The sequence below is a fragment of the Bufo bufo genome, chromosome 6 (assembly GCF_905171765.1).
Source record: "Bufo bufo chromosome 6, aBufBuf1.1, whole genome shotgun sequence".
NCBI lineage: Eukaryota > Metazoa > Chordata > Amphibia > Anura > Bufonidae > Bufo > Bufo bufo.
The window spans coordinates 20852458-20879625 of NC_053394.1; the positions used below are offsets into that span (position 1 = coordinate 20852458).

Here is a 27168-nt window from a genome sequence, read left to right on the forward strand (position 1 = left end):
TACAGCCTTTTTAGTGCCGAAAAGTTCGGGTCCCCATTGACTTCAATGGGGTTCGGGTTCGGGACGAAGTTCGGGTTGGGTTCGGATCCCGAACCCGAACATTTCCGGGAAGTTCGGCCGAACTTCTCGAACCCGAACATCCAGGTGTTTGCTCAACTCTACTCCTGATGTACTGGCCTGTCTCCTGGTAGCGCCTCCATGCTCTGGACACTACGCTGACAGACACAGCAAACCTTCTTGCCACAGCTCGCATTGATGTGCCATCCTGGATAAGCTGCACTACCTGAGCCACTTGTGTGGGTTGTAGACTCCGTCTCTTGCTACCACTAGAGTGAAAGCACAGCCAGCATTCAAAAGTGACCAAAACATCAGCCAGGAAGCATAGGAACTGAGAAGTGGTCTGTGGTCACCACCTGCAGAACCACTCCTTTATTGGGGGTGTCTTGCTAGTTGCCTATAATTTCCACCTGTTGTCTATCCCATTTGCACAACAGCATGTGAAGTTGATTGTCACTCAGTGTTGCTTCCTAAGTGGACAGTTTGATTTCACAGAAGTGTGATTGACTTGGAGTTACATTGTGTTGTTTAAGTGTTCCCTTTATTTTTTTGAGCAGTGTACGAATAGCCATGTGGCTTATTACCTAACTCGACCCAGATTTTTTATTAACACATTATAAAATGTAACTTTTATTGATGTATAAAAACTGTGAGCACTAAATAAAGTGTTTTAAAATTGCCGCTTCCTGAGTCAGTATGGTTATTGTGATGAATGCCTGGAGTAAGGTTGTGTACTCACCTCACCTCACAGCATTAATATTCAATGCTCTGCCCTAGTAGTCAGTTGATCTCTAACACACTGAACTGACTACTAGGGCAGAGCTTTGAATATTAATGCTGTGAGGTGAGGAGAGTGCACAACCTTACTCCAGGCATTCATCACAATAATCAGACTGACTCAGGGAGCGGCAATTTTAAAACACTTTATTTAATGCTCACAGTTTTTATACATCAATTAAAGTTAAATTTTATAATGTGTTAATTACTAATCTGGGTCAAGTTAGGAAATAGGTCACATAGCTATTTGTATGTTGTTGAGATAATACCTTTACCCAGACAGGGTCTGTTTTTGGTTATTCATGGACTATTGCACACCTTCCATGATCTTTATTGGTCGAATAGTCCTGTCTAGGGTAGTAATGGTCTTGAATTTCTTCCATTTGTACACAGTCTGTCTGACTGTGGTTTGGTGAGTCCAAATTCTTTAGAGGTGGTTTTCTAACATTTTCCAGTCTGATGATCATTCATCAACAACTCTTCTTCTGAGGTGCTCAGAAATCTCCTTCATTTGTGCCATGATACATTTAGTAACATAGTAACATAGTACATAAGGCCGAAAAAAGACATTTGTCCATCCAGTTCGGCCTGTTATCCTGCAAGTTGATCCAGAGGAAGGCAAAAAAAAACCTGTGAGGTAGAAGCCAATTTTCCTCACTTTAGGGGAATAAAAATTCCTTCCCGACTCCAATCAGGCAATCAGAATATCTCCCTGGATCAACGACCCCTCTCTAGTAGCCATAGCCTGTAATATTATTACACTCCAGAAATACATCCAGGCCCCTCTTGAATTTCTTTATTGTACTCACCATCACCACCTCCTCAGGCAGAGAGTTCCATAGTCTCACTGCTCTTCCCGTAAAGAATCCTCTTCTATGTTTGTGTACAGACCTTCTTTCCTCCAAACGCAGAGGATGTCCCCTCGTCACAGTTCTGGGAATAAATAGATGATGGGATAGATCTCTGTACTGACCCCTGATATATTTATACATAGTAATTAGATCTCCCCTCAGTCGTCTTTTTTCTAACGTGAATAACCCTAATTTTGATAATCTTTCAGGGTACTGTAGTTGCCCCATTCCAGTTATTACTTTAGTTGCCCTCCTCTGGACCCATAAACTTATAATGAAGATCAAACTTTGATAGGTCCCTGTTCTTTTAATAAAACAGATCGCCCCCTGTCACGCCCTGCCCTGTGGGTGGTTTGAGGAGATCTGTCAGAATCGCTGCATGTGACTCGATCTTATAGTTTGTTTGTTGTGGGTTTGAGCACAGTTCCACCTTCTCCCAGGTGGTGTTCTTTTGGTGATTAGTGAAGCTATTTGTACCTCCCTTTTTCCCTATAGCCTTTGCAGGTTATAGTTCTACCTTGTGTGAGCTTTGGATGCTTGGTGGATCGTCTGCTCCTTCTCGTATCAGATAAGTCTTTTCCCTTCTCTTTTCCCTTTTGGTTTCTGTTTGGTCTAGGCCTCTACTGGGGACGCTAGCGCCTTCAGTGGTAGAAGGCGCTGGGTGTCTCTTACCCTTTTTCCCTATTGCTGAGGGTCTGTTTAGTGTGTTATAGTCTTAGGCACGATGATATGTGTATATCTACCATTGAGGTATGCACATGGTCTTAGCAGCCTAGGGAAAGTGTGTCAGGGATTGCTAGGAGGTGACCTTGTTTTTCCCTAGCTTGTGGGTCCTAGTCCATTGTTTAGTTTGTCTTTCAGTTTGCTGTTCCCTTCCCTACCTATTGTGACACCCCCACACCTGATTGTCATCCCATTGAATGGAACTTTTGCCTCTCATACACATGTGTTATTAGATTATTTTCCTCAATAAAGAAATTGCCAAGTTTGAATATTTTTTACCCATTTCATGATTTGCTAATCTTTATCTTCTTTTAATCTGAATTGGTATACCATATTTTTCGCCCTATAAGATCCACCGGCCCATAGGACGCACCTACGTTTTTGAGGAGGAAAATTAGAAGAAAATTTATTTTGAACCAAAAGGTGTTCTTTTGGTGGGTCTTGAAATAATAGTGGTCTGTGGATGACACTATTATGGCGGATCTGTGGATGACACTATTATGGCGGATCTGTGGATGACGCACTGTTATGGGGATCTGTGGCTGACATTGTTATGGTTGATCTGTGGATGACACTGTTATGAAGGATCTGTGGATGGCACTGTTATGGGGGCATCTGTGGATGGCACTGTTATGGAGGCATTTGTGGATGGGACTGTTATGGGGGCATCTGTGGATGGCACTGTTATGGGGGCATCTGTGGATGGCATGACACTGCTATGAGGGCGATCTGTGGATGACACATATATAGCATCTTATGCTATGTGTCATCTACAGATCCCCCCATAACAGTGTCTCTGTGTAGTGAATGACCCCCAATATATTTATAAAGTGGGAGGAGCAGGCACGTGACGTAGTGAGTTACGCTGCCGCCCGGCCGGCCTCCTGCCTGCTACGGAAGATTGTAGTAAGTACTACAGGCTGGATTGCACATTATTTATATAGTTAAACATTGCCTACAGGTTAGATATGATTACTACAGTGAGTGGGGCCCGTTGTAATAGAATACAGTAACTGGAGGGCCCCGCTGCCATTACAAAACCAGATGCCGGCCTCCGGCCCCAGCCCCTCCTCCCTCCCCGCTGATACACCCGCTGATCGCGCTGTGCAGCATTGTGGCAGGGGTGTATCAGTGTAAATTGCAGCATTCGCCCCATAAGACGCACTGCCATTTTGCCCCCACTTTTGGGGGGGAAAAAGTGCATCTTATAGGGCAAAAAATACAGGTATGTCAAATTTATTTAGAAATATAGAAAATTCTTATATGTTCACATTATAAATATTCTGTTACATATTTTATGCTTTATTACATACAGAATGTTATGTTATTTACATCATATTGCATAAAAGTATTTTTGACATATATCATTATATAATGTTATATTATCACATATTATATTTGGTGAGTGATATTTCACTTGTATTCTTTTTCAGTTGCCTTTGAAGATGATAAAATTGTTGGAGGTTATGTCTGTGCCAAGAACTCTGTCCCCTGGCAGGTGTCCCTAAATGCAGGCTATCACTTCTGTGGAGGGTCTCTGATAAACAGCCTTTGGGTGGTCTCTGCTGCTCACTGCCACAAACAGTAAGTGAGAACTACGGTAACATAACAAAGTAGATAATAATAACTTACCATCTATCCATCAGATTGTCCAAATTTATCATTATCACTCCAGAGTATGTGTATGAGGACACAATAATTTTTTAGCTATCGACCTACCTATCTACTTTTATTATTATTTTATAATTTTGACACCCAGTAACTATACAGTGTGTGATTCTGTCATCTTAAGCAAGGTTCTCTCTTGTAACTTGATGCCCTTAGATTGTTTCCATTAACTTTCCTCATGGGTGGGGTCTGGGAAGGGATTAAAAATCAAAGCCATGGTAGACATCTTCTACAAGGGATGCAAAGGGAGGGAGAAGTTGTAAATAAAACATAGCTAATGTACAGATGTAAGGATGACCCCATAACAAAAACACAGCCCCCCCCTACTGGTTCTGTTTAACACTGGACCACATATTTTTTTTTAATAATAGTTTAAAAAGTATTTTCACAGTTGTTTACCCCACTTGTTCACACTCCTTCCATCCTTGATGGGAAACAAAATCAGCATGACCCTTGAGCTGGTTTCTTGCTTCCTTATCTGGCAATATTACATTGTTTGTGAAGATGGTGCCAACACAATTTGACACTGCCCATGAGGAATGTTACCCACCCATGAGGAATAGGTCCAACTTAAACTGTACCTTTCCAATTGAATCATATCAGTCCTAAATAATAAAAGAAAAAACTGCTTACTATTCACAAAAACAGTTGATTTTTTTCATGACACATAGATGACGGCTTAATAGCTAGTTGGTGAACTCTCTATATTGAGGTTGATAAAAGGAGCATAACCTTTGGGCCAGTTGCTTTTATTACCAGCTTATATTTTAACAGGTTTTAGAAATTTACTCATTCAAATTTATTTAAAGGAAAAACATGGCTGCTTTCTTCAACTGCCATTATTTTTATGATAGAATTTTACTCAATTTACTTAAATATATTTTTGTCATAAAGGGTTAGGTTTTAGTCTAGTTGTGAGCATCTTATTTTCATTTTCACTTTGTGCTGTCATCTGATAACCCTTATCTCTAAATTACTTTTAGCTCACCAATAGAGTTGAGCGAACACCTGGATGTTCGGGTTCGACGAGTTCGGCCGAACTTTCGAAAAATGTTCGGGTTCGGGATCCGAACTCGACCCGAACTTCATCCCGAACCCGAACCCCATAGAAGTCAATGGGGACCTGAACTTTTGGGCACTAAAAAGGCTGTAAAACACACCCGGAAAGGGCTAGAGGGCTGCAAAAGGCAGCAAAATGTAGTTAAATCCCCTGCAAACAAATGTAGATAGGGAAATGATGAGTTAACATAAAATAAATAAAAATTAAACAATATTAATTGGAGTGAGGTCCCATAGCACAGAATCAGGCTTCAAGTCACCCACCAATGGAGAAGGTCACTTACTATTATTTTGACCACAGCACCCAGACAAAGGAGAGAGGTCCCACAGCAGAGAACCAGGCATCATATCACCCACCACAGGAGTAGGCCACCATTTAGTTACTTTGACCCCTACACCCAGACGGAGGAGAGAGGTTACACAGCAGAGAATCAGGCATTTAGATCACCCACCACAGGAGTAGGCCACCATTGAATCAGACCCCGGCAACCATGTCAGATGGCACAAGCATAAGCTTTATATCAATCAGCACAGGAGAAGGCGACTTTGACAGACTTTGACCCCTACACCCGGACGGAGGAGAGAGGTTTCAAAGCAGAGAATCAGGCATTTAGATCACCCACCACAGGAGTAGGCCCCAATTTAATGGGACCCCGGCAACCATGTCAGATGGCACAACCATCAGCTTCATATCAATCAGCACAGGAGAAGGCGACTTTGAAAGACTTTGACCCCTACACCCAGACGGAGGAGAGAGGTTTCACAGCAGAGAATCAGGCATTTAGATCACCCACCACAGGAGTAGGCCCCCATTGAATCAGACCCTGGCAACCATGTCAGATGGCACAACCATCAGCTTTATATCAATCAGCACAGGAGAAGGCGACTTTGAAAGACTTTGACCCCTACACCCAGATGGAGGAGAGAGGTTTCACAGCAGAGAATCAGGCATCATATCAACCACCACAGGAGAAGCCACCATTGAGTTACTTTGACCCCCGCACCCAGGAAGAGGAGAGAGGCACCACAGCACATATTCTGGCATCATATCAGCCACCACAGGAGAAGCCACCATTGAGTTACTTTGACCCCCGCACCCAGGAAGAGGAGAGAGGCACCACAGCACATATTCTGGCATCATATCAGCCACCACAGGAGAAGCCACCATTGAGTTACTTTGACCCCCGCACCCAGGAAGAGGAGAGAGGCACCACAGCACATATTCTGGCATCATATCAGCCACCACAGGAGAAGCCACCATTTAGTTACTTTGACCCCTTCACCCAAACAGAGGAGAGAGGTTCCACATCAGAGAATCAGGCATCATATCAACCACCACAGGAGTAGGCCACAATTTAATGGGACCCCGGCAACCATGTCAGATGGCACAACCATCAGCTTCATATCAATCAGCACAGGAGAAGGCGACTTTGAAAGACTTTGACCCCTACACCCAGACGGAGGAGAGAGGTTTCACAGCAGAGAATCAGGCATTTAGATCACCCACCACAGGAGTAGGCCCCCATTGAATCAGACCCTGGCAACCATGTCAGATGGCACAACCATCAGCTTTATATCAATCAGCACAGGAGAAGCCACCATTGAGTTACTTTGACCCCTGCACCCAGGAAGAGGAGAGAGGCCCCACAGCACATATTCTGGCATCATATCAGCCACCACAGGAGAAGCCACCATTGAGTTACTTTGACCCCCGCACCCAGGAAGAGGAGAGAGGCACCACAGCACATATTCTGGCATCATATCAGCCACCACAGGAGAAGCCACCATTGAGTTACTTTGACCCCTGCACCCAGGAAGAGGAGAGAGGCCCCACAGCACATATTCTGGCATCATACTAACCACCACAGGAGAAGCCACCATTGAGTTACTTTGACCCCTGCACCCAGGAAGAGGAGAGAGGCACCACAGCACATATTCTGACATCATATCAGCCACCACAGGAGAAGCCACCATTGAGTTACTTTGACCCCTGCACCCAGGAAGAGGAGAGAGGCCCCACAGCACATATTCTGGCATCATATCAGCTACCACAGGAGAAGCCACCATTTAGTTACTTTGACCCCTGCACCCAGGAAGAGGAGAGAGGCACCACAGCTCATATTCTGGCATCATATCAGCCACCACAGGAGAAGCCACCATTGAGTTACTTTGACCCCTGCACCCAGGAAGAGGAGAGAGGCCCCACAGCACATATTCTGGCATCATACTAACCACCACAGGAGAAGCCACCATTGAGTTACTTTGACCCCTGCACCCAGGAAGAGGAGAGAGGCACCACAGCACATATTCTGGCATCATATCAGCCACCACAGGAGAAGCCACCATTGAGTTACTTTGACCCCTGCACCCAGGAAGAGGAGAGAGGCCCCACAGCACATATTCTGGCATCATATCAGCCACCACAGGAGAAGCCACCATTGAGTTACTTTGACCCCCGCACCCAGGAAGAGGAGAGAGGCACCACAGCACATATTCTGGCATCATATCAGCCACCACAGGAGAAGCCACCATTGAGTTACTTTGACCCCTGCACCCACGAAGAGGAGAGAGGCCCCACAGCACATATTCTGGCATCATATCAGCCACCACAGGAGAAGCCACCATTGAGTTACTTTGACCCCCGCACCCAGGAAGAGGAGAGAGGCACCACAGCACATATTCTGGCATCATATCAGCCACCACAGGAGAAGCCACCATTGAGTTACTTTGACCCCCGCACCCAGGAAGAGGAGAGAGGCACCACAGCACATATTCTGGCATCATATCAGCCACCACAGGAGAAGCCACCATTGAGTTACTTTGACCCCTGCACCCAGGAAGAGGAGAGAGGCCCCACAGCACATATTCTGGCATCATACTAACCACCACAGGAGAAGCCACCATTGAGTTACTTTGACCCCTGCACCCAGGAAGAGGAGAGAGGCCCCACAGCACATATTCTGGCATCATATCAGCCACCACAGGAGAAGCCATTATTGAGTTACTTTGACCCCCGCACCCAGGAAGAGGAGAGAGGCACCACAGCACATATTCTGGCATCATATCAGCCACCACAGGAGAAGCCACCATTGAGTTACTTTGACCCCCGCACCCAGGAAGAGGAGAGAGGCACAACAGCACATATTCAGGCATCATATCACACACCACAGGAGAAGGCCTCTTTCAGTGATTTAGGCCTTTGGACCCAGACAGAGGAGAGAGGCACCACAGCACATATTCTGGCATCATATCAGCCACCACAGGAGAAGCCACCATTGAGTTACTTTGACCCCTGCACCCAGGAAGAGGAGAGAGGCCCCACAGCACATATTCTGGCATCATATCAGCCACCACAGGAGAAGCCACCATTTAGTTACTTTGACCCCTGCACCCAGGAAGAGGAGAGAGGCACCACAGCACATATTCTGGCATCATATCAGCCACCACAGGAGAAGCCACCATTTAGTTACTTTGACCCCTTCACCCAAACAGAGGAGAGAGGTTCCACATCAGAGAATCAGGCATCATATCAACCACCACAGGAGTAGGCCACAATTTAATGGGACCCCGGCAACCATGTCAGATGGCACAACCATCAGCTTCATATCAATCAGCACAGGAGAAGGCGACTTTGAAAGACTTTGACCCCTACACCCAGACGGAGGAGAGAGGTTTCACAGCAGAGAATCAGGCATTTAGATCACCCACCACAGGAGTAGGCCACCATTGAATCAGACCCTGGCAACCATGTCAGATGGCACAACCATCAGCTTTATATCAATCAGCACAGGAGAAGCCACCATTGAGTTACTTTGACCCCTGCACCCAGGAAGAGGAGAGAGGCCCCACAGCACATATTCTGGCATCATATCAGCCACCACAGGAGAAGCCACCATTGAGTTACTTTGACCCCCGCACCCAGGAAGAGGAGAGAGGCACCACAGCACATATTCTGGCATCATATCAGCCACCACAGGAGAAGCCACCATTGAGTTACTTTGACCCCTGCACCCAGGAAGAGGAGAGAGGCCCCACAGCACATATTCTGGCATCATACTAACCACCACAGGAGAAGCCACCATTGAGTTACTTTGACCCCTGCACCCAGGAAGAGGAGAGAGGCCCCACAGCACATATTCTGGCATCATATCAGCCACCACAGGAGAAGCCACCATTTAGTTACTTTTACCCCTGCACCCAGGAAGAAGAGAGAGGCACCACAGCACATATTCTGGCATCATATCAGCCACCACAGGAGAAGCCACCATTTAGTTACTTTGACCCCTTCACCCAAACAGAGGAGAGAGGTTCCACATCAGAGAATCAGGCATCATATCAACCACCACAGGAGTAGGCCACAATTTAGTTTATTTGACCCCTGCACCCAGGAAGAGGAGAGAGGCCCCACAGCACATATTCTGGCATCATATCACACACCACAGGAGAAGGCCTCTTTCAGTGATTTAGGCCTTTGGACCCAGACAGAGGAGAGAGGTCAGAGATTAGCTTCATATCCCCCAGCACAGCAGAAGACCGCTTTATTTGACTTAGGCCTCAGCACCCAGACAGAAGACAGAGGTAGCATGGCAGAGGTTATGGCTTCATGTCACCCGTTAGTTTAACCGGCCACTTTCATCTGGTTAGGCCCCGGCGCCCAGACAGAGAAGAGTTTCATTCAACTGTGGGTTTCATAAAATTTGTATCAAATAAAGAAGTGGCCCGTAGCACAACAAGACATGTTTTAGGCAGTTAATAAGGACTACTCTGCACAAGGGAGGGACAGGTCCTGTGGGATCCATGCCTGGTTCATCTTTATGAAGGTCAGCTTGTCCACGTTGGCTGTGGACAGGCGGCTGCGCTTGTCAGTAATGACGCCCCCTGCCGTGCTGAATACGCGTTCAGATAAAACGCTGGCCGCCGGGCAGGAAAGCACCTCCAAGGCATAACATGCTAACTCTGGCCACGTGGACAATTTCGAAACCCAGTAGTTGAATGGGGCCGAACCATCCGTCAGGATGTGGAGGGGTGTGCAGACATACTGTTCAACCATGTTAGTGAAATGCTGCCTCCTGCTAACACGTTCCGTATCAGGTGTCGGTGCAGATAGCTGTGGCGTGGAGACAAAACCTTTCCACATTTCTGCCATGCTAACCCTGCCCTCAGATGAGCTGGCCGTGACACAGCTGCGTTGGCGACCTCTTGCCACTCCTCTGCCTTCACCTTCCACCTGTTCCCCTGTGACATGTGGGAATGCTCTCAAGAGCGCCTCTATCAGCGTGCGCTTGTACTCGCGCATCTTACGGTCGCGCTCCAGTTCAGGAATTAAAGTGGGCACATTGTCTTTATACCGGGGATCCAGCAGGGTGGCCACCCAGTAGTCTGCACACGTTAAAACGTGGGCAACTCTGCTGTCGTTGCGCAGGCATTGGAGCATATATTCGCTCATGTGGGCCAGGCTACCCATGGGTAAGGACAAGCTGTCCTCTGTGGGAGGCGTATCGTCATCGTCCACCGTATCCCCCCAGCCACGCACCAGTGATGGACCTGGGCTGCCACCCCGCTGTGAACTTGCGTCATCCTCGTCCCCCTCCACCTCCTCCTCCTCATCCTCCTCGTCCTCCAGTACAGTGCCTTGGCTGGCGACTTGTGAACCTGTCCTCTGCTGCTTAAACAAACCTCCCTCTGAGCCACTTCGAACAGACTGGCCCGAAAGTGTTAGAAACGAGCCCTCATCCTCCTCCTCCACCTGGGCCACCTCCTCTAACATCATTGCCCTAAGTGTTTTCTCAAGGAGACATAGAAGTGGTATTGTAACGCTGATAACAGTGTCATCGCCACTGGCCATGTTGGTGGAGTACTCGAAACAGCGCAGCAGGGCACACAGGTCTCGCATGGAGGCCCAATCATTGGTGGTGAAGTGGTGCTGTTCGGCAGTACGACTGACGCGAGCGTGCTGCAGCTGAAACTCCACTATGGCCTGCTGCTGCTCGCACAGTCTCTCCAGCATGTGCAAGGTGGAGTTCCACCGGGTGGGCACGTCGCATATGAGGCGGTGAGCGGGAAGGCCGAAGTTCCGCTGTAGCGCAGACAGGCGAGCAGTGGCAGGATGTGAACGGCGGAAGCGCGCACAGACGGCCCGCACTTTATGCAGCAGCTCTGACATGTTGGGGTAGTGGTGAATGAACCTCTGCACCACCAAGTTCAGCACATGCGCCAGGCAAGGCGTGTGCGTCAAACCGGCTAGTCCCAGAGCTGCCACGAGATTTCGCCCATTATCGCATACCACCAGGCCTGGCTTGAGGCCCACCGGCAGAAACCACTCGTCGGTCTGTTGTTCAATACCCCGCCACAACTCCTTTGCGCTGTGGGGCCTGTCCCCCAAACATATGAGTTTCAGAATGGCCTGCTGACGTTTACCCCGGGCTGTGCTGAAGTTGGTGGTGAAGGTGTGTGGCTGACCGGATGAGCTGGTGGAAGCAGTGGAGGAGGAAGCCGAGTAGGAGGAGGAGGCTACAGGAGGCAGAGAATGATGCCCTGCGATCCTAGGGGGCGGAAGGACGTGCGCCAAGGAACTGTCCGCCGGGGGCCCAGCCGCCACTACATTCATCCAGTGTGCAGTTAGTGAGATATAGCGTCCCTGGCCGTGCTTACTGGTCCACGTATCTGTGGTTAGGTGGACCTTGCCACAAATGGCGTTGCGCAGTGCACACTTGATTTTATCGGACACTTGCATGTGCAGGGAAGGCACGGCTGTCTTGGAGAAGTAGTGGCGGCTGGGAACCACATACTGCGGGACAGCCATGGCCATCAGCTGTTTGAAGCTGTCTGTGTCCACCAGCCGGAATGACAGCATTTCAAAGGCCAGCAGTTTAGAAATGCTGGCGTTCAGGCCAAGGGCTCGAGGGTGACTCGGGGGGAATTTGCGCTTCCTCTCTAAGGTTTGAGATATTGAGAGCTGAACGCTGCTGTGTGATATAGTGGAGACGCTAGTTGACGGTGGCGGTGGTGGTGGTGTCGGTGGCAATTCCTCTGTTTGCTGCTCGGCAGGTGGCAACATTCCTCTCGAGGCGGAAGCCGAGGCAGCAGCGGTAGAGGGAGCAGGGGGAGCCTCAGCGAGTGCCTGGTTTTTAAGGTGTGTACCCCACTGCAGTTCATGCTTTGCATGTAGATGCCTGGTCATGCAGGTTGTGCTGAGGTTCAGAACGTTAATGTCTCGCCTCAGGCTCTGATGGCAGAGCGTGCAAGTCACTCGGGTCTTGTCGGTAGGACATTGTTTAAAGAAGTGCCATGCCAGGGAACTCTTTGAAGCTGCCTTTGTGGGGCTGGGTCCCTGTTGGCGATGTCCAGTAGCAGGCGAACTCAGGGGGCGGCGGCTCGTCTGCTTTGGCCCCCTGCTCCCTCTTTGGCTTCGCTGTTGTCTCGGTCTCACCACTACCTCTTCCTCTGAACTGTGAAAGTCATCGCCACGACCTTCAGTCCATGTGGGGTCTAAGACCTCATCGTCCTCTGCATCGTCTTCCACCCAGTCTCCCTCCCTGACCTCCTCCTGTTCAGTCTGCACACTGCAAAAAGACGCGGCAGTGGGCACCTGTGTTTCGTCATCATCAGAGAGTCGGTGACTCTGCTGTGGTGGTATTCCCATGTCCTCTTCATCTGGAGACATAAGTGGTTGTGCGTCAGTGCATGGTATGTCTTCCTCCACTGGGGAAGGGCTAGGTGGACGCCCCTGGGAAACCCTGGAAGCAGAGTCTTCAAACAGAAGAAGAGACTGCTGCATAACTTGTGGCTCAGACCGTTTCCCTGATATGCTTGGGGGTGATGTGACAGACTGATGGGCTTGGTTTTCAGGTGCCACCTGTGCGCTTTCCGCAGAAGACTGGGTGGAAGACCATGTGGTGAACGTGCTGGAAGCACTGTCGGCCACCCAATCGATTAATGCCTGTACCTGCTCAGGCCTTACCATCCTAAGAGCGGCATTGGGCCCCACGAGATATTGCGGTACATTCTGCCGGCTAGTTGAGGGAGTTCGTTCCCTACTGTGTGCGCCTGGGGCCGAACGGCCACGTCCTCTACCAGCAACAGAGGCTCCACGGACACCACCACGACCGCGTCCTCGTCCCTTAATAGTATTTTTCTTCATTGTTGCGATTCAACTCGCACCACAATGAAATATATTATTTTTTATAAGCAAAATCCCCTCACTGGAATACTTACAGTCTTTTGACTGTATGGATTACAGATGGAATGACTGTTATATGTGAGTACCGCTTTCTTTGACAGATTCTAGTATGGGTACATATATGTTTTCCCAACCCCAGCACATTAGTTTGCTAATTCCAGATGTATGAAACGCAGGCCTAACTGTATCTAGTATATTGAACGCCAGATAAACTAACTTGGCCTTTTTTAAATAAAAAAAAAATTCCCTCACTGGAATACTTTCAGTCTTTTGACTGTATGGATTACAGATGGAATGACTGTTATATGTGAGTACCGCTTTCTTTGACAGATTCTAGTATGGGTACATATATGTTTTCCCAACCCCAGCACATTAGTTTGCTAATTCCAGATGTATGAAACGCAGGCCTAACTGTATCTAGTATATTGAACGCCAGATAAACTAACTTGGCCTTTTTTAAATAAAAAAAATCCCCTCACTGGAATACTTTCAGTCTTTTGACTGTATGGATTACAGATGGAATGACTGTTATATGTGAGTACCGCTTTCTTTGACAGATTCTAGTATGGGTACATATATGTTTTCCCAACCCCAGCACATTAGTTTGCTAATTCCAGATGTATGAAACGCAGGCCTAACTGTATCTAGTATATTGAACGCCAGATAAACTAACTTGGCCTTTTTTAAATAAAAAAAATCCCCTCACTGGAATACTTTCAGTCTTTTGACTGTATGGATTACAGATGGAATGACTGTTATATGTGAGTACCGCTTTCTTTGACAGATTCTAGTATGGGTACATATATGTTTTCCCAACCCCAGCACATTAGTTTGCTAATTCCAGATGTATGAAACGCAGGCCTAACTGTATCTAGTATATTGAACGCCAGACAGGGATGGACTGGGACAATAAAGTGGCCCTGGACTTCAGCCAGACCGGCCCACTGACCGGCCCACCGGGGGCGGAGCAAATAAAGGGGCGGGGCTCACATACATCCATTCAGCAGAGCCTGGGGCGGAGCAAATAGAGGGGCGGGGAAACAAGAGAGGCGTGGCTCACATCCATCCATTCAGCAGAGCCGGGGGCGGAGCGGCAGGAGGGGTGGTGGCGGTGCCCACAGCCATCCATTCTGCTAAACGGGGGGCTGAGCAGCAGTAGGGGAGGGGCTCACATTCATTCAGCTGCGCTGGAGGGCGAAGCAGGAGGCGGGGCTCACATCCATCTATTCAGCTGAGCCGGGGGCGGGGCTAACATCTCTCTTCAGTCTATCAGGGCCTCGCTGATAACCGCCCCGCCCCCGTCTGGTAGTGATGCCGCCGCTGAGTGTACTGTGCGTGCAGGGGGGTCGTGCGGCCAGGGCCCCCTGATGGCGGCCCTGGCCGGCCCATAATTCGATCGGCCCACCGGGATTCTCCCGGTACTCCCGATGGCCAGTCCATCGCTGACGCCAGATAAACTAACTTGGCCTTTTTTAAATAAAAAAAATCCCCTCACTGGAATACTTTCAGTCTTTTGACTGTATGGATTACAGATGGAATGACTGTTATATGTGAGTACCGCTTTCTTTGACAGATTCTAGTATGGGTACATATATGTTTTCCCAACCCCAGCACATTAGTTTGCTAATTCCAGATGTATGAAACGCAGGCCTAACTGTATCTAGTATATTGAACGCCAGATAAACTAACTTGGCCTTTTTTAAATAAAAAAAATCCCCTCACTGGAATACTTTATGGCTTTTCACTGTATGGATTACAGGTGGACTGGTATTAGTAGGGGTGACACAAGCACACCCAAGTCCCTGATGTAGGATTTCTATGGCACAGACCACTATTACAAGTGATTAATGGACGTTGGGAGAGATTGTGCTGCAGCACTAGTCCCAAGATGGCCGCCGCCTATCAGCCCAGTAACATGTGCCACAAAATGGTCTGCACAACCTTTAAAAAAAATAGCCTTGGACTGTGCTGCTAAATCGCTATTGGTCTGAATCCCAGGTGTAGATGTCTGACTTGTTTGGAGCTTTGGAATGCACACTGTGGCAGCTTCTGCTGCAGCACTACAAGTCGCAAAATGGCGGCCGGCGGTCAGCCCAGGTACATGTGGATGGAAAAATCACTCTGGCCACTCTAAAAATAGCCAATCCCTATCAAAAAAGCAGCTCAGCTGCAGTTGTTCAGATGAATCACAGGTGGAGGAGAGAAATTTGCTTCCAGTTATTCAATTATCCCTGCCTATTCTCGCCCTAGCATCAGCTGCGTCTATCCCTGTTCTATTCACATCGGGAGTGAGCACGTCCCGACGTGCGCACAAGCTTATAAGAGGCTGAGTCACATGCTGCACTTGGCCAATCACAGCCTTGTCAATAGTAGGCATGGCTGCGATGGCATCTTAGGGCAAGTAGTATGATGCATGTTGATTGGCTGCTTTGCAGCCTTTCAAAATGCGCCAAAATACATGCCGAACGACGAACCCGAACCCGAACTTTTACGAAAAAGTTCGGGTTCGGGTCCGTGTCACGAACACCCCAAAATTCGGTACGGACCCGAACTATGCTCGAACTGTTCGCTCAACACTACTCACCAACACTTATTTAAAGGGTTTATCCTGGAAAAGATATTGATGAATGACCTATCCTCAGGACAGGTCATTAATATAGGATTTGTTGGGGTCCGACACTTGGGCCCCCCCACAATCAGCTGTTAGAAAAGGCTGGGTGATCTGTGAGCTCTGCGCCCCTTTCCTAGGCCTGTAATGTCACTGTACATTGGTCAAGTGGTCTAGTTGCAGCTCAGTCCCATTCAAGTCAGTGGGGCTGAGCTGCAATACCAAGCACTATACTCGGTACAGAGCTGTGCTTGGTAATCTGCCAGGAGGCCACAGTGCTCATCAGAGCTCCGGTGAGCATCGAGGCTATCTGAAATAGCTGATCGGTGGTGATGCCGGGACTCCGACCTTGTCCCCAAAGGTGTCCATAGACTTTAATCTGGACAGAAAATCAATGTATCAACTTGCTAACAGTTTTTTCTGTACATTCATATGTAGGTAATGGCTATGCTATTCATTACAGGAAAGTAGAAGTGAGGCTGGGAGAACATAACATTGCTGTAAGTGAAGGGACCGAGCAGTTCATAAGCAATGCCAAGTCCATAAAACATCCCAGGTACAACTCCAGAACCCTGGACAACGATATTCTCCTGATCAAGCTGTCCTCTCCTGCCACCCTCAATGCCTTTGTCAACACTATTCCTTTGCCCTCAGGATGTGTCGCTGCCGGGTCCAGCTGTCTGATCTCCGGATGGGGTAATACCCTCAGCAGTGGAAGTAAGTTTATGAAACTTTAGAGCTACAGGACATCCGAATGCATCAACTATTCCAAAAATATATAGTATTGCCCATAGAAATGAATTGTGTTGCACTGCATCCAGAGATAGGTCCTAGAAATGTGGCCACCAAAATGGGGCCATCACCAAGGTCAGTGCTCTTATTCTGGATAAATATAATGCTAGGTCCATGACATTTTAAAAAGTTGTTAAAAAATCCCATTATGTTTAAAAGGGGTTCTTGCAGAAAAAAATTCATAAAAAAAGGCCACAACAATAAAAAAAGAAGCCATACTCGCATCCGCCGATCCCCTGCTACTGCTGTTTCAATGCTGCACCATTCCCTGATTCTTTTTCCGTTGCAGCTTGGAATTGAACAAGATTCAGAAGAGAAATGCTACAAAAGGACTTCTCAGCCAACCACTGAGCTGGGTGCATGCTAAGGCCAGTGGCAAACCTTTACTACTGTGTCCTCAGGGGCGCACCACCAATGAGGCCAGGTGAGGCGATTGCCTCAGGCAGCACCAGGTAGGGGCAAGAGAGGGGCAGCGGAAGGGCCATGGGCAATGAGTGCTTTCATTGTAGCAAAGGGATTAGGTTAAGAAATTGACATTGGGAGCAGACGCCATTTCAGTTTTCGACTCAGGCAGCATAAAAGCTAGGTGCACTCCAGTGTGTCCTGCAGAGGATCAGTGGAGTTGTGTAAAGTTTCTTTCTTTCTTTTTTAGCATGTCCAACTCTCTTATTTTTTACTCTCCTTGGAAAATCCCTTTAAATACATTTTCATTTTTCAGCATGTACAAAATTCTGTTAATGAAATACAGAATATAGCCTTATAATGCCTTATGCACACGACCGTTGTTTGGGTCCGCATCCGAGCCGCAGTCTTTGCGGCTCGGGTGCGGACCCATTAACTTCAATGGGGCCGCAAAAGATACGGACAGCACTCCGTGTCCTGTCCGCATCCGTTGCTCCGTTCTGTGGCTCCGCCAAAAAAATATAACATGTCCTATTCTTGTCCGTTTTGCGGACAAGAATAGGCATTTCTACAATGGGCCGCCAGTTCCGTTCCGCAAATTGCGGAAGGCACGCGGGCGGCTTCTGTTTTTTTGCGGATCTGCTGTTTGCGGACCGCAAAAAATGGAACGGTCATGTGCATGAGGCCAAATAGTCAGATTGCTGTTTGGAAATTCTTAAATTTCCAGAATTTTTTCAAACTAAGTAACAAAAAATGTATTTATTTTTTTACTTATTAAGTTAAACAGATAATAATAATGTTGCTATTTTACAGCCGCCATTGGATGGAGAACTCATACTTGAGCTCAATGGCAGCTGTACAATTATCTATGCTGCAAGCTCCCCCTAGTGGTGGCTGCAGGTAATCGTAGTGAGTTTATTTAATACTATGTCTACATAGGAGATTTGAAATACTAAAAACAATGGTATACAGAAATACAGCATCATGAAAGTCATCAGCACACAACTGTGGGTCTATTTAGGGTAAAACATATAAAAGGTGGACATTCCCTTTAAAAAGCCAGTTAAACCATTGCATGCAGTGCTTTTTGTGTAATACAATATCTAGGATGATGTACTTATCGCTAATTTTATTTTCTATTATTTTAGCTAACTACCCCGATCTGCTGCATTGCGTGGATGTTCCAGTCCTGACTGATGCTCAGTGTAATAACGCCTATCCCGGAGAGATCACGGCTAATATGATCTGTGTTGGCTACCTTGAAGGAGGGAAAGATTCCTGCCAGGTAACCTATCTCACCATCATAAACCCTCTATAGACCACAGGAAATGGCCCTCTACTAGAGAAGAGCGAATCGATTTGTTACTACGAGGTGTTGTCCCTGCTGCTGATGACGTTCCCCTTGCAGCTTGATTGACAGGGTCGGATATCTTTGCCAACCCTTATAATCTAATGTCTGCACTGTGACACAAGTGCAGAGGCTCTGCTTTTGCTACTGGAGCAGTGACTGTATATGCACCATTTCTCTTTCTAGTAGCGGCACATGAAGCCAAGCATAGCCTCTGAATTATTTGCTTGCTACTCAGAGCAGCGGCACAAGCGCAAGATTATCAGGGTCAGCCAATCAAGTGGCAGGGGGAGCATCCTCAGCAGCAACTCGTGTTGATGGGACAAACGAATTCTTACGAATCTATTTGCTTTTCTCTCCTTTCTACCTAGAACAAAAGTATTACTCCCATCATGTATTGAAGGGGTTTTCCAGGCTCTTAATATTGATGACCTATCCTCAGATCGGCGGGGGTCTGATCAGCTGTATGCCGTGCGCATGTGCCATCTCCTGTCTCTAACAAAGAACCACTATAAGCCTCAAGGGCTCATTACTTCACTTGACCCAGATCTATCTAAAGCACTAAAATGTAACTTTTATTAATATATTTATTTTAAAAAGCGTGAGCCTAGAAAAGTGTTTAAAACCTCCTGTTCACTGCAAACAGCATCTGATGAAGGTATGCTGCTTATTTGTGGCGGAGATGTGCACTCTCTCCTACACACTTCCTGCACTGACCCACGTAAAGAGCTAAGGCTTTACTCACTGGTTCTGTCTATCACGGGTAAGCTACCTAGATGATTAGCTATCACTAGTGTTGAGCGAATACCAGTTCGGCTCGAGCATCGCTATGCTCGGCACATGGCGGTACTCGGCCAAGTACCGCATGTGCTCAAGCGCAATGCTCAAGTCTCCTCCCCGCACGTTTTTGGCTGCTAAGCAACCAATGAACGTGCAGGTAAGTACTGCCCTCACTGTAATGCCAGTAGCCATGTTGGCTGCTGGCATTACAGTGATTGGCTGGCTGTAACGCGTCATCGGGTGCTATATAGCACCCGATGATGCGTGTTCGGCTCATTCTAAGGCCTCTTGCGCACGAACGTGTGCGGGCTGCAATGCACGATCACCCACTGTGGGGCAGCCGCAGCGGATCATGGACCCATTCACTTTAATGGGTCCGCGATCCGGCGTTTTGCAAAAAGATAGGACATGTTCTATCTTTTTGTGGAACCAAAGTACGGGACGAAACACCACGGAAGCACTCTGTAGTGCACTGCTTCCGTTCCACACCATTCCGCATCTCCCAATTTGCGGACCCATTCAAGTCAATTGGTCCGCGTCCGCGATGCACACGGATTCGCATATGCTGTCCGCAATACGGCAACGGGACACCTAAGGTCGTGTGCAATAGGCCTAAGTCAGGGGGAGCTGAGGAAAGGAAGGGACAGAGAGTGTAGGGAGTGTAATCGAATATTATAAGTGTATAAAAACATTTCAGAGACCCAAAAGTCCTTTTAAAGACTATTGTGTGTGACAGCAGCAATATATAGTGATCCCACACTCAGATATTCCGAGGAGCTCTTTTCAGCGCCATTACCAAGCACGCTTGAAGAGGGACATGAGATATTGTACCCTGATTCCCAACCTCTTGAGAATCCACACCCACAAGAAAATGACAGTGGTGAACGGCAATTAGATTTGCTGTGAATGAGGTTCCGTTATCAGAGCTGATTCTGACTGGGTATCCCCACCTGGGAATGATTTCCTTACACAAAATTTTAGCTACAGTTTTTGCATCCTCTTTTCTTACCACAAAAGCCTCTGGCCACCTTCTGAACCAGTCAACAATTACCAAAATCATTTTACACCCATTTGTTGCTTTTGGCATGTGTGTAAAATCAATTTGCAGTTCCTGAAATGGTCCCTGTGGGGGCAGTAAGTGTTCATGGTGGCCTACTTTCTTCCCCTGAACATTGTTTCTAGCACAGATGAGACATCTTGAAATCATACTTTCTGTAACTTGCTTTAGATTCTCTGCACAAAACCTTTTACTTACCTCCTCAATTGTTTGTTTGAGTACTTTGTGGCCTAAACCATGTATTTGGAGTATAAGAATGGGGGCTAGCGTCTTTGGTCAACACTTGGAGCTCCCAGTAAGTGATGTCTGCTGACGTTGCTAATGTTTGGAGTTGGGACAACATGATGTCATGTATGCGAGGTTCCTCTTATCTATTTGGTGTAAACCTGTTCAGGGGGTAACAGGGAGGTGCTAGTGAATTTCCAAATGATACCTGTCTGTCTTCTTTGTAGTGTCAACATCTGGTGGGATGTGTATGCATGCTGTAATTAAGAGCATTCTTGAACACTGCATTTCAAGGGAAATTAAGTGTATTATCTCTAGAGCCTGTATAATCAATACCAGGGACAGTTCCTGATTCCTATATCAAAATATAAATATATATATATATATATATATATATATACAGTACAGACCAAAAGTTTGGACACACCTTCTCATTCAAAGATTTTTCTTTATTTTCATGACTATGAAAGCATCAAAACTATGAATTAACACATGTGGAATTATATACATAACAAACAAGTGTGAAACAACTGAAAATATGTCATATTCTAGGTTCTTCAAAGTAGCCACCTTTTGCTTCGATTACTGCTTTGCACACTCTTGGCATTCTCTTGATGAGCTTCAAGAGGTAGTCCCCTGAAATGGTCTTCCAACAGTCTTGAAGGAGTTTCCAGAGATGCTTGGCACTTGTTGGCCCTTTTGCCTTCACTCTGCGGTCCAGCTCACCCCAAACCATCTCGATTGGGTTCAGATCCGGTGACTGTGGAGGCCAGGTCATCTGGCGCAGCACCCCATCACTCTCCTTCATGGTCAAATAGCCCTTACTTTCAAAGTTTTCCCAATTTTTCGGCTGACTGACTGACCTTCATTTCTTAAAGTAATGATGGCCACTCGTTTTTCTTTACTTAGCTGCTTTTTTCTTGCCATAATACAAATTCTAACAGTCTATTCAGTAGGACTATCAGCTGTGTATCCACCTTACTTCTCCTCAACGCCACTGATGGTCCCAACCCCATTTATAAGGCAAGAAATCCCACTTATTAAACCTGACAGGGCACACCTGTGAAGTGAAAACCATTTCAGGGGACTACCTCTTGAAGCTCATCAAGAGAATGCCAAGAGTGTGCAAAGCAGTAATCAAATCAAAAGGTGGCTACTTTGAAGAACCTAGAATATGACATATTTTCAGTTGTTTCACACTTGTTTGTTATGTATATAATTCCACATGTGTTAATTCATAGTTTTGATGCCTTCATAGTCATGAAAATAAAGAAAAATCTTTGAATGAGAAGGTGTGTCCAAACTTTTGGTCTGTACTGTATATATATATATATATATATATATATATATATATATATATATATTATATATCAGATAGCAAAGGTTATGAAAAATCCCTTTCAACTGTCTCCAGAGGTTGATGAAGAGGATGAGACACAGTTGGCAATCACTGAGGTTGTGGTTAGGTCAACAAATCAGGAGGATGATCAGAGTGAAGAAGTGGAAGAGGAGGTGGTGGATGATGAGGTCACTGACCCAACCTGGGAAGGTGGCAAGCCGAGTGAGGAGAGCAGTACAGAGGGGGAGGGATCTGCAGCACCGCAACAGGCTGGAAGAGGCAGTGGGGTGGCAAAAGAGAGAAGGCGGGCCACACCAAACAGGCCCGCAACTGTTCCATGGAGCACCCCCTTGCAGAAACCTCCCTTGCCAAGGGGTAGATGTTCCGCAGTCTGGCGCTTTTTTGAATAAAGTGCGGACGACAAACGAATAGTAGTTTGCAACCTGTGCCATACGAAAATGAGACGGGGCTTGAACACTAGCAACCTCACCACCACCAGCATGATCCGCCACATGGCATCCAAGCACCGTAATAAGTGGGACGAATGCCTGGGTCCACAAGCTGTGTCTGCGGGTCACACCACTGCCTCCTTTTCCCCTCTGTTACGTGCTGGCCAATCCCCTGTTGAAGGCGCAGGACCGGATACCTCTCACCCTGCACCTGGACCTTCGCAAGCACAATTAGCGATCACATCCGTGTCCCAGTGCAGCGTCCAAATTTCCTTACCCCTGGCCTTTGAACGCACGCAAAAGTACCCAACCACCCACCCACAGGCCATAGCACTAAATGCGCAGCTTTCCAAATTACTTGTCCTGGAAATGTTGCTATTTAGACTAGTGGACACTGAGGCCTTCCGCAGCCTGATGTCGGCAACAGTCCTGCATTACGCAGTCCCCAGCACCCACTATTTTTCAAGGTGTGCCGTGCCTGCCTTACACCAACATGTGTTCCGTAACATCACACGTGCCCTGACCAATGCAGTTACTTGGAAGGTCCACTTAACCACGGACACATGGACAAGTGCATTCGGCCAGGGATGCTATATTTCCCTGACGGCACACTGGGTGAATGTTGTGGAGGCTGGGAGCAAGTCTCACCCTCGGATGGCACAGGTGCTACCGACGCCAAGGATTGCGGGCCCTATGTCAATCAGGGTTTCCACCAGCACCTACGTTAGTGGCACCAACCCCCACTTCTCCTCCTCTGCCTCCTCCTCTATTTCCACCTCGGAATTATCCACGTGCAGCACCAGTCAGTCATCAGTCGGTAGCTGGAAGCAGTGTAGCACTGCAGTGGGGAAGCTGATATGCTTAGGGGACAAACAGCACACCGTCGCAGAGCTGTGGCAGGGGATAAGAGACCAGACTGAGCTATGGCTCTCGACACTCAACCTAGAACCAGGTATGGTTGTGTCTGATAATGGCCGTAACTAGTAATGGCCAGTTCGCAGTGTTCGCCGACGAACACATGCGATCTGCCATCTTTATTCCCAAGCCCGGCGATGCAGAGGTAAGTCCTTACCTGTGCCTGCACCGCGAGCCGCTCTGAAATACATGCGGTCACCGGGAGCAGGCAGTTCCGAGAACAGCCTTCATCGGGCTGTTCTCGGAACTGCCTGCTCCCGGTGACCGCATATGTTTCAGAGCGGCTTGCAGTGCAGGCACAGGTAAGGACTTACCTCTGCATCGCCGGGCTTGGGAATAAAGATGGCAGATCGCATGTGTTCATCGGCGACCACTGCGAACTGGCCATCACTGGCCGTAACTTGGTGGCTGCTTCAGAGCTTGGCAAGCTCAGACATATCCCATGCCTAGCCCACCTCTTAAACTTAGTGGTTCAACAGTTTCTCAAAACCTACCCCAATTTGCCTGAGCTACTGGTGAAGGTACACCGGCTTCAGCCGGTCTGTCAATGCTGCAGCAGCGCTTGAAATTGCCAGCTCACCGGCTGTTGTGTGATGTGAGCACACGCTGGAACTCGAAGTTCCACATGTTGGCCAGGCTTTGTGAGCAGCAGAGGGCAGTAAGCTTCCGCTATTTACAAGCGAGGAGTGGGCATGGATGTCTGACTTATGTGAGGTTTTAAGAAACTTTGAGGAATCAACACAGATGGTCAGGGCCGCTGATAGAAATCATGGGGCCCCGTACAGCATACATGACGGGGCCCCCTTCAGCTCCACCCCCTGATCCCTCCTTCAGCCACACCCCTGGCCCCGCCCTTGGCCCCTCCCCAGACGCCGCCTTGAAACAACATGCAGATTTGTCTACAAGTGATATTTATGGCGCTGGGGGGTCGTCTGTGAATGGCGCTGTTATGGAGGGGATCTGTGAATGGCACTGTTATGGAGGGGATCTGTGAATGGCACTTTTATGGAGGGGATCTGTGGATGGCACTGTTATGGAGGGGATCTGTGGATGGCACTGTTATGGAGGGGATCTGTGGATGGCACTGTTATGGAGGGGATCTGTGGATGGCACTGTTATGGAGGGGATCTGTGGATGGCACTGTTATGGAGGGGATCTGTGGATGGCACTGTTATGGAGAGGATCTGTGGATGGCACTGTTATGGAGGGGATCTGTGGATGGCACTGTTATGGAGGGGATCTGTGGATGGCACTGTTATGGGGGGATCTGTGGATGGCACTGTTATGGGGGGATCTGTGGATGGCACTGTTATAGAGGGGGATCTGTGGATGACACATACCGTATATAGCATCTTATGCTATGTGTCATCCACAGATACCCCTCCATAACAGTGCCATTCACAGATACCCTCCATAACAGTGCCATCCACAGATCCCCCCCATAACAGTCATCCACAGATCCCCCCATAACAGTGTCATCCACAGATCCCCCCCATAACAGTGTCATCCACAGATCCCCCTCCATAATGGTGCCATCCACAGATCCCCCCCATAAGTGTCATCCACAGACCCCCCGGCCCCCCCCATAAGTGTCATCCACATGACAGACCCCCCCCCCATAACAGTGCCATCCACGGATCCCCCGCCCTCCCTATAACAGTGCCGTCATGACGTCATCCATATAGATCCCCCCCCGCCACTCACAGTAGTATACATTAATAAATCGGTGCAGCCGTGCAGGCTGCAGACAGTAACTTTAATTTTAGCACAGGCACAGCGCTCATCTCTTTACTAAACTACTACCTTACATTCAGCTCCTGCCTCCTCCCTCCACCCTCCAGCCTCCAGTAACAAGTGCGGGCGGCAGCGCTCACTCACTGACGTCACGCGCCTGCGCCGCCTAGTGGGAGGAGCAGGCGTGTGACGTCAGTGAGTGAGCGCCGCCCCCACACTGCCTGCTGTTACTGGAGCCAGCCCACTGACAGCAAAAAAATTAAAATGGCTCGGGAGTCGGCAGCCCGGGCCCCCCTGCCAGCCGGGCCCGGTACAACTGGGCCAGCTGTACTGGCCTATCAGCGGCCCTGCAGATGGTGAGCGGCGATAACGCTATTATAGCTATTAACCATCCCACTTCTGTGTCTACTCTACTCAAACGCTCGCTGATCACAATTAATGACAACGCATGTGGAAGAGGTGGAAATGGGGGAAGACATTACACTGGGTGATAGCCAGACCACCCTGAGTTCATCTTCTCAGCGCAAATTGGACGATGAAGAGGAGGAAGAGGATGAGGAGATTGAGAGTGATCATTCTGATGACAGTAAAGTTTTGCCTGTTGGTACTCTGGCACACATGGCTGACTTCATGTTAGGCTGCCTTTCCCACGACCCACGCGTTATACACATTTTAGACAACACGGATTACTGGTTGTTCATCCTTCTGGACCCCCACTACAAAGAGAACTTCTCACCTCTCATTCCTCTGGTGGAGAGGACGAGCAAAACAGTGCAATACCAAATCTCTGTTATTTGAAGTGCATGTGATATACCTCACAATACTATCCGCTTTGCTCTATGAATTCAAATCCACAAGGATCACCTTAGGGTCACTTATTTCAATTCTGCCCTCTACCCCTGAGGAAGCCAGGTTACTGCCGAAAGATGTCGGGGGGCAGACTTAGGTTTTAATATCTGTTCCACTGCTGCAGCTTTAGCCTATAGGTAGTCAGATTGCAATTTCAGCTAGCACTAGTGAGTCAGTTCCTCTGCTGCCATCTCATGGTTCAGTCAGATAGTCTAAAAACAATGAGCAATTCTTAGTGTGTGTCAACTACCTACCTAGATATATCAGTTAGCTAGCTAGTCGTCAATACAGGCAGCATTAGTGAATGCACTTTGAGGTGATAGCTAATCATCTAGGTAGCTAACCTGTGTTAGACAGAACCAGTGAGTAAAGCCTTAGCTCTATGAATGTGTCAGTGCAGTAACAGACCAAGAGGGCAGGAGAGTGACCATTGCTTTAGTGTGAAGGAGAGATTGAACATCTCCACCACAAATAAGCAGCATACATTTATCAGATAACTTATGATCCGTGGTAGCAGAATCCATCACAGAATTCTTAGATAACCTGAACCGTGTACGTCGAACTTGAAACACAAGTTTGCTCATCCCTAGTCATCAATATTAAAAGCATGGACAACCACTTTAAGTTCAATGTATCTGATTTTGGGAGGCAAGAAGGACTCATAAGGCATCTGCGAGATATTCCACATATGTGTCCTTCCTTGCCTTCCTTTTGGCTCAGCATATACTGAGATCAGTGGAACTACATGACTACATGAACTACAGCTGTGAAAAAAAAAAATATGATTCTGTGATGCATTGTTGGGAGTTATTTATGCTGTATGTGTCTATATGTGGCCACCCAGTGGTTGTGATGTGAGCAACCTCGTTTTGAAGTTTTGCAGGTCAATATTAATTCTTCCCTTTGCCCATCCACATTCCAGTCCATAGGAGAACATGGCTGACATTTTCATTTTCATTGTCCATAGCATAATTCCCATTGAGTAATGTAGACCTGACAAGTCCATTTTCTTCAATGTTGTCAACTGGTAACCAAAGTGACTTTTGCTTATTCTTCAGGGTGACTCTGGAGGACCTGTCGTATGTAATGGAGAACTGCAGGGTGTTGTCTCCTGGGGATATGGCTGTGCCCTGAAGAACTACCCGGGAGTCTACACCAGGGTCTGCAACTATAATAACTGGATCCAAGACACTATTGCTGCAAATTAAATCTTGTACTTCTCACTGGCCTCCTGTTTACTCCTGTCTTGAATATTTCAATGAACTATAACTCTGCTGAAGATCTGTGAACAGTCATATCATTTCAAAAACTCTTATATTACAAATAGATGCTGTCATATATTGTCGCTATGTGCTG

The 27168-nt window shown here is 47.6% G+C and overlaps 2 protein-coding genes across 10 annotated transcripts in view; both read left to right on the top strand.

Annotated features, from left to right (window-relative positions):
- The window catches only part of LOC121006028 (M1-specific T cell receptor beta chain-like), a 961123-nt gene that overhangs the window by 497797 nt on the left and 436158 nt on the right, over window positions 1–27168 (top strand). The window lies entirely within an intron of this gene.
- LOC121004216 (trypsin-like) lies at window positions 754–27020 on the top strand. Its single transcript, XM_040436385.1, has 5 exons — window positions 754–778; window positions 3842–3992; window positions 16386–16639; window positions 18265–18401; window positions 26871–27020. Exons 1-5 carry the CDS (start codon window positions 754–756, stop codon window positions 27018–27020), a joined length of 717 nt encoding a protein of 238 aa, XP_040292319.1.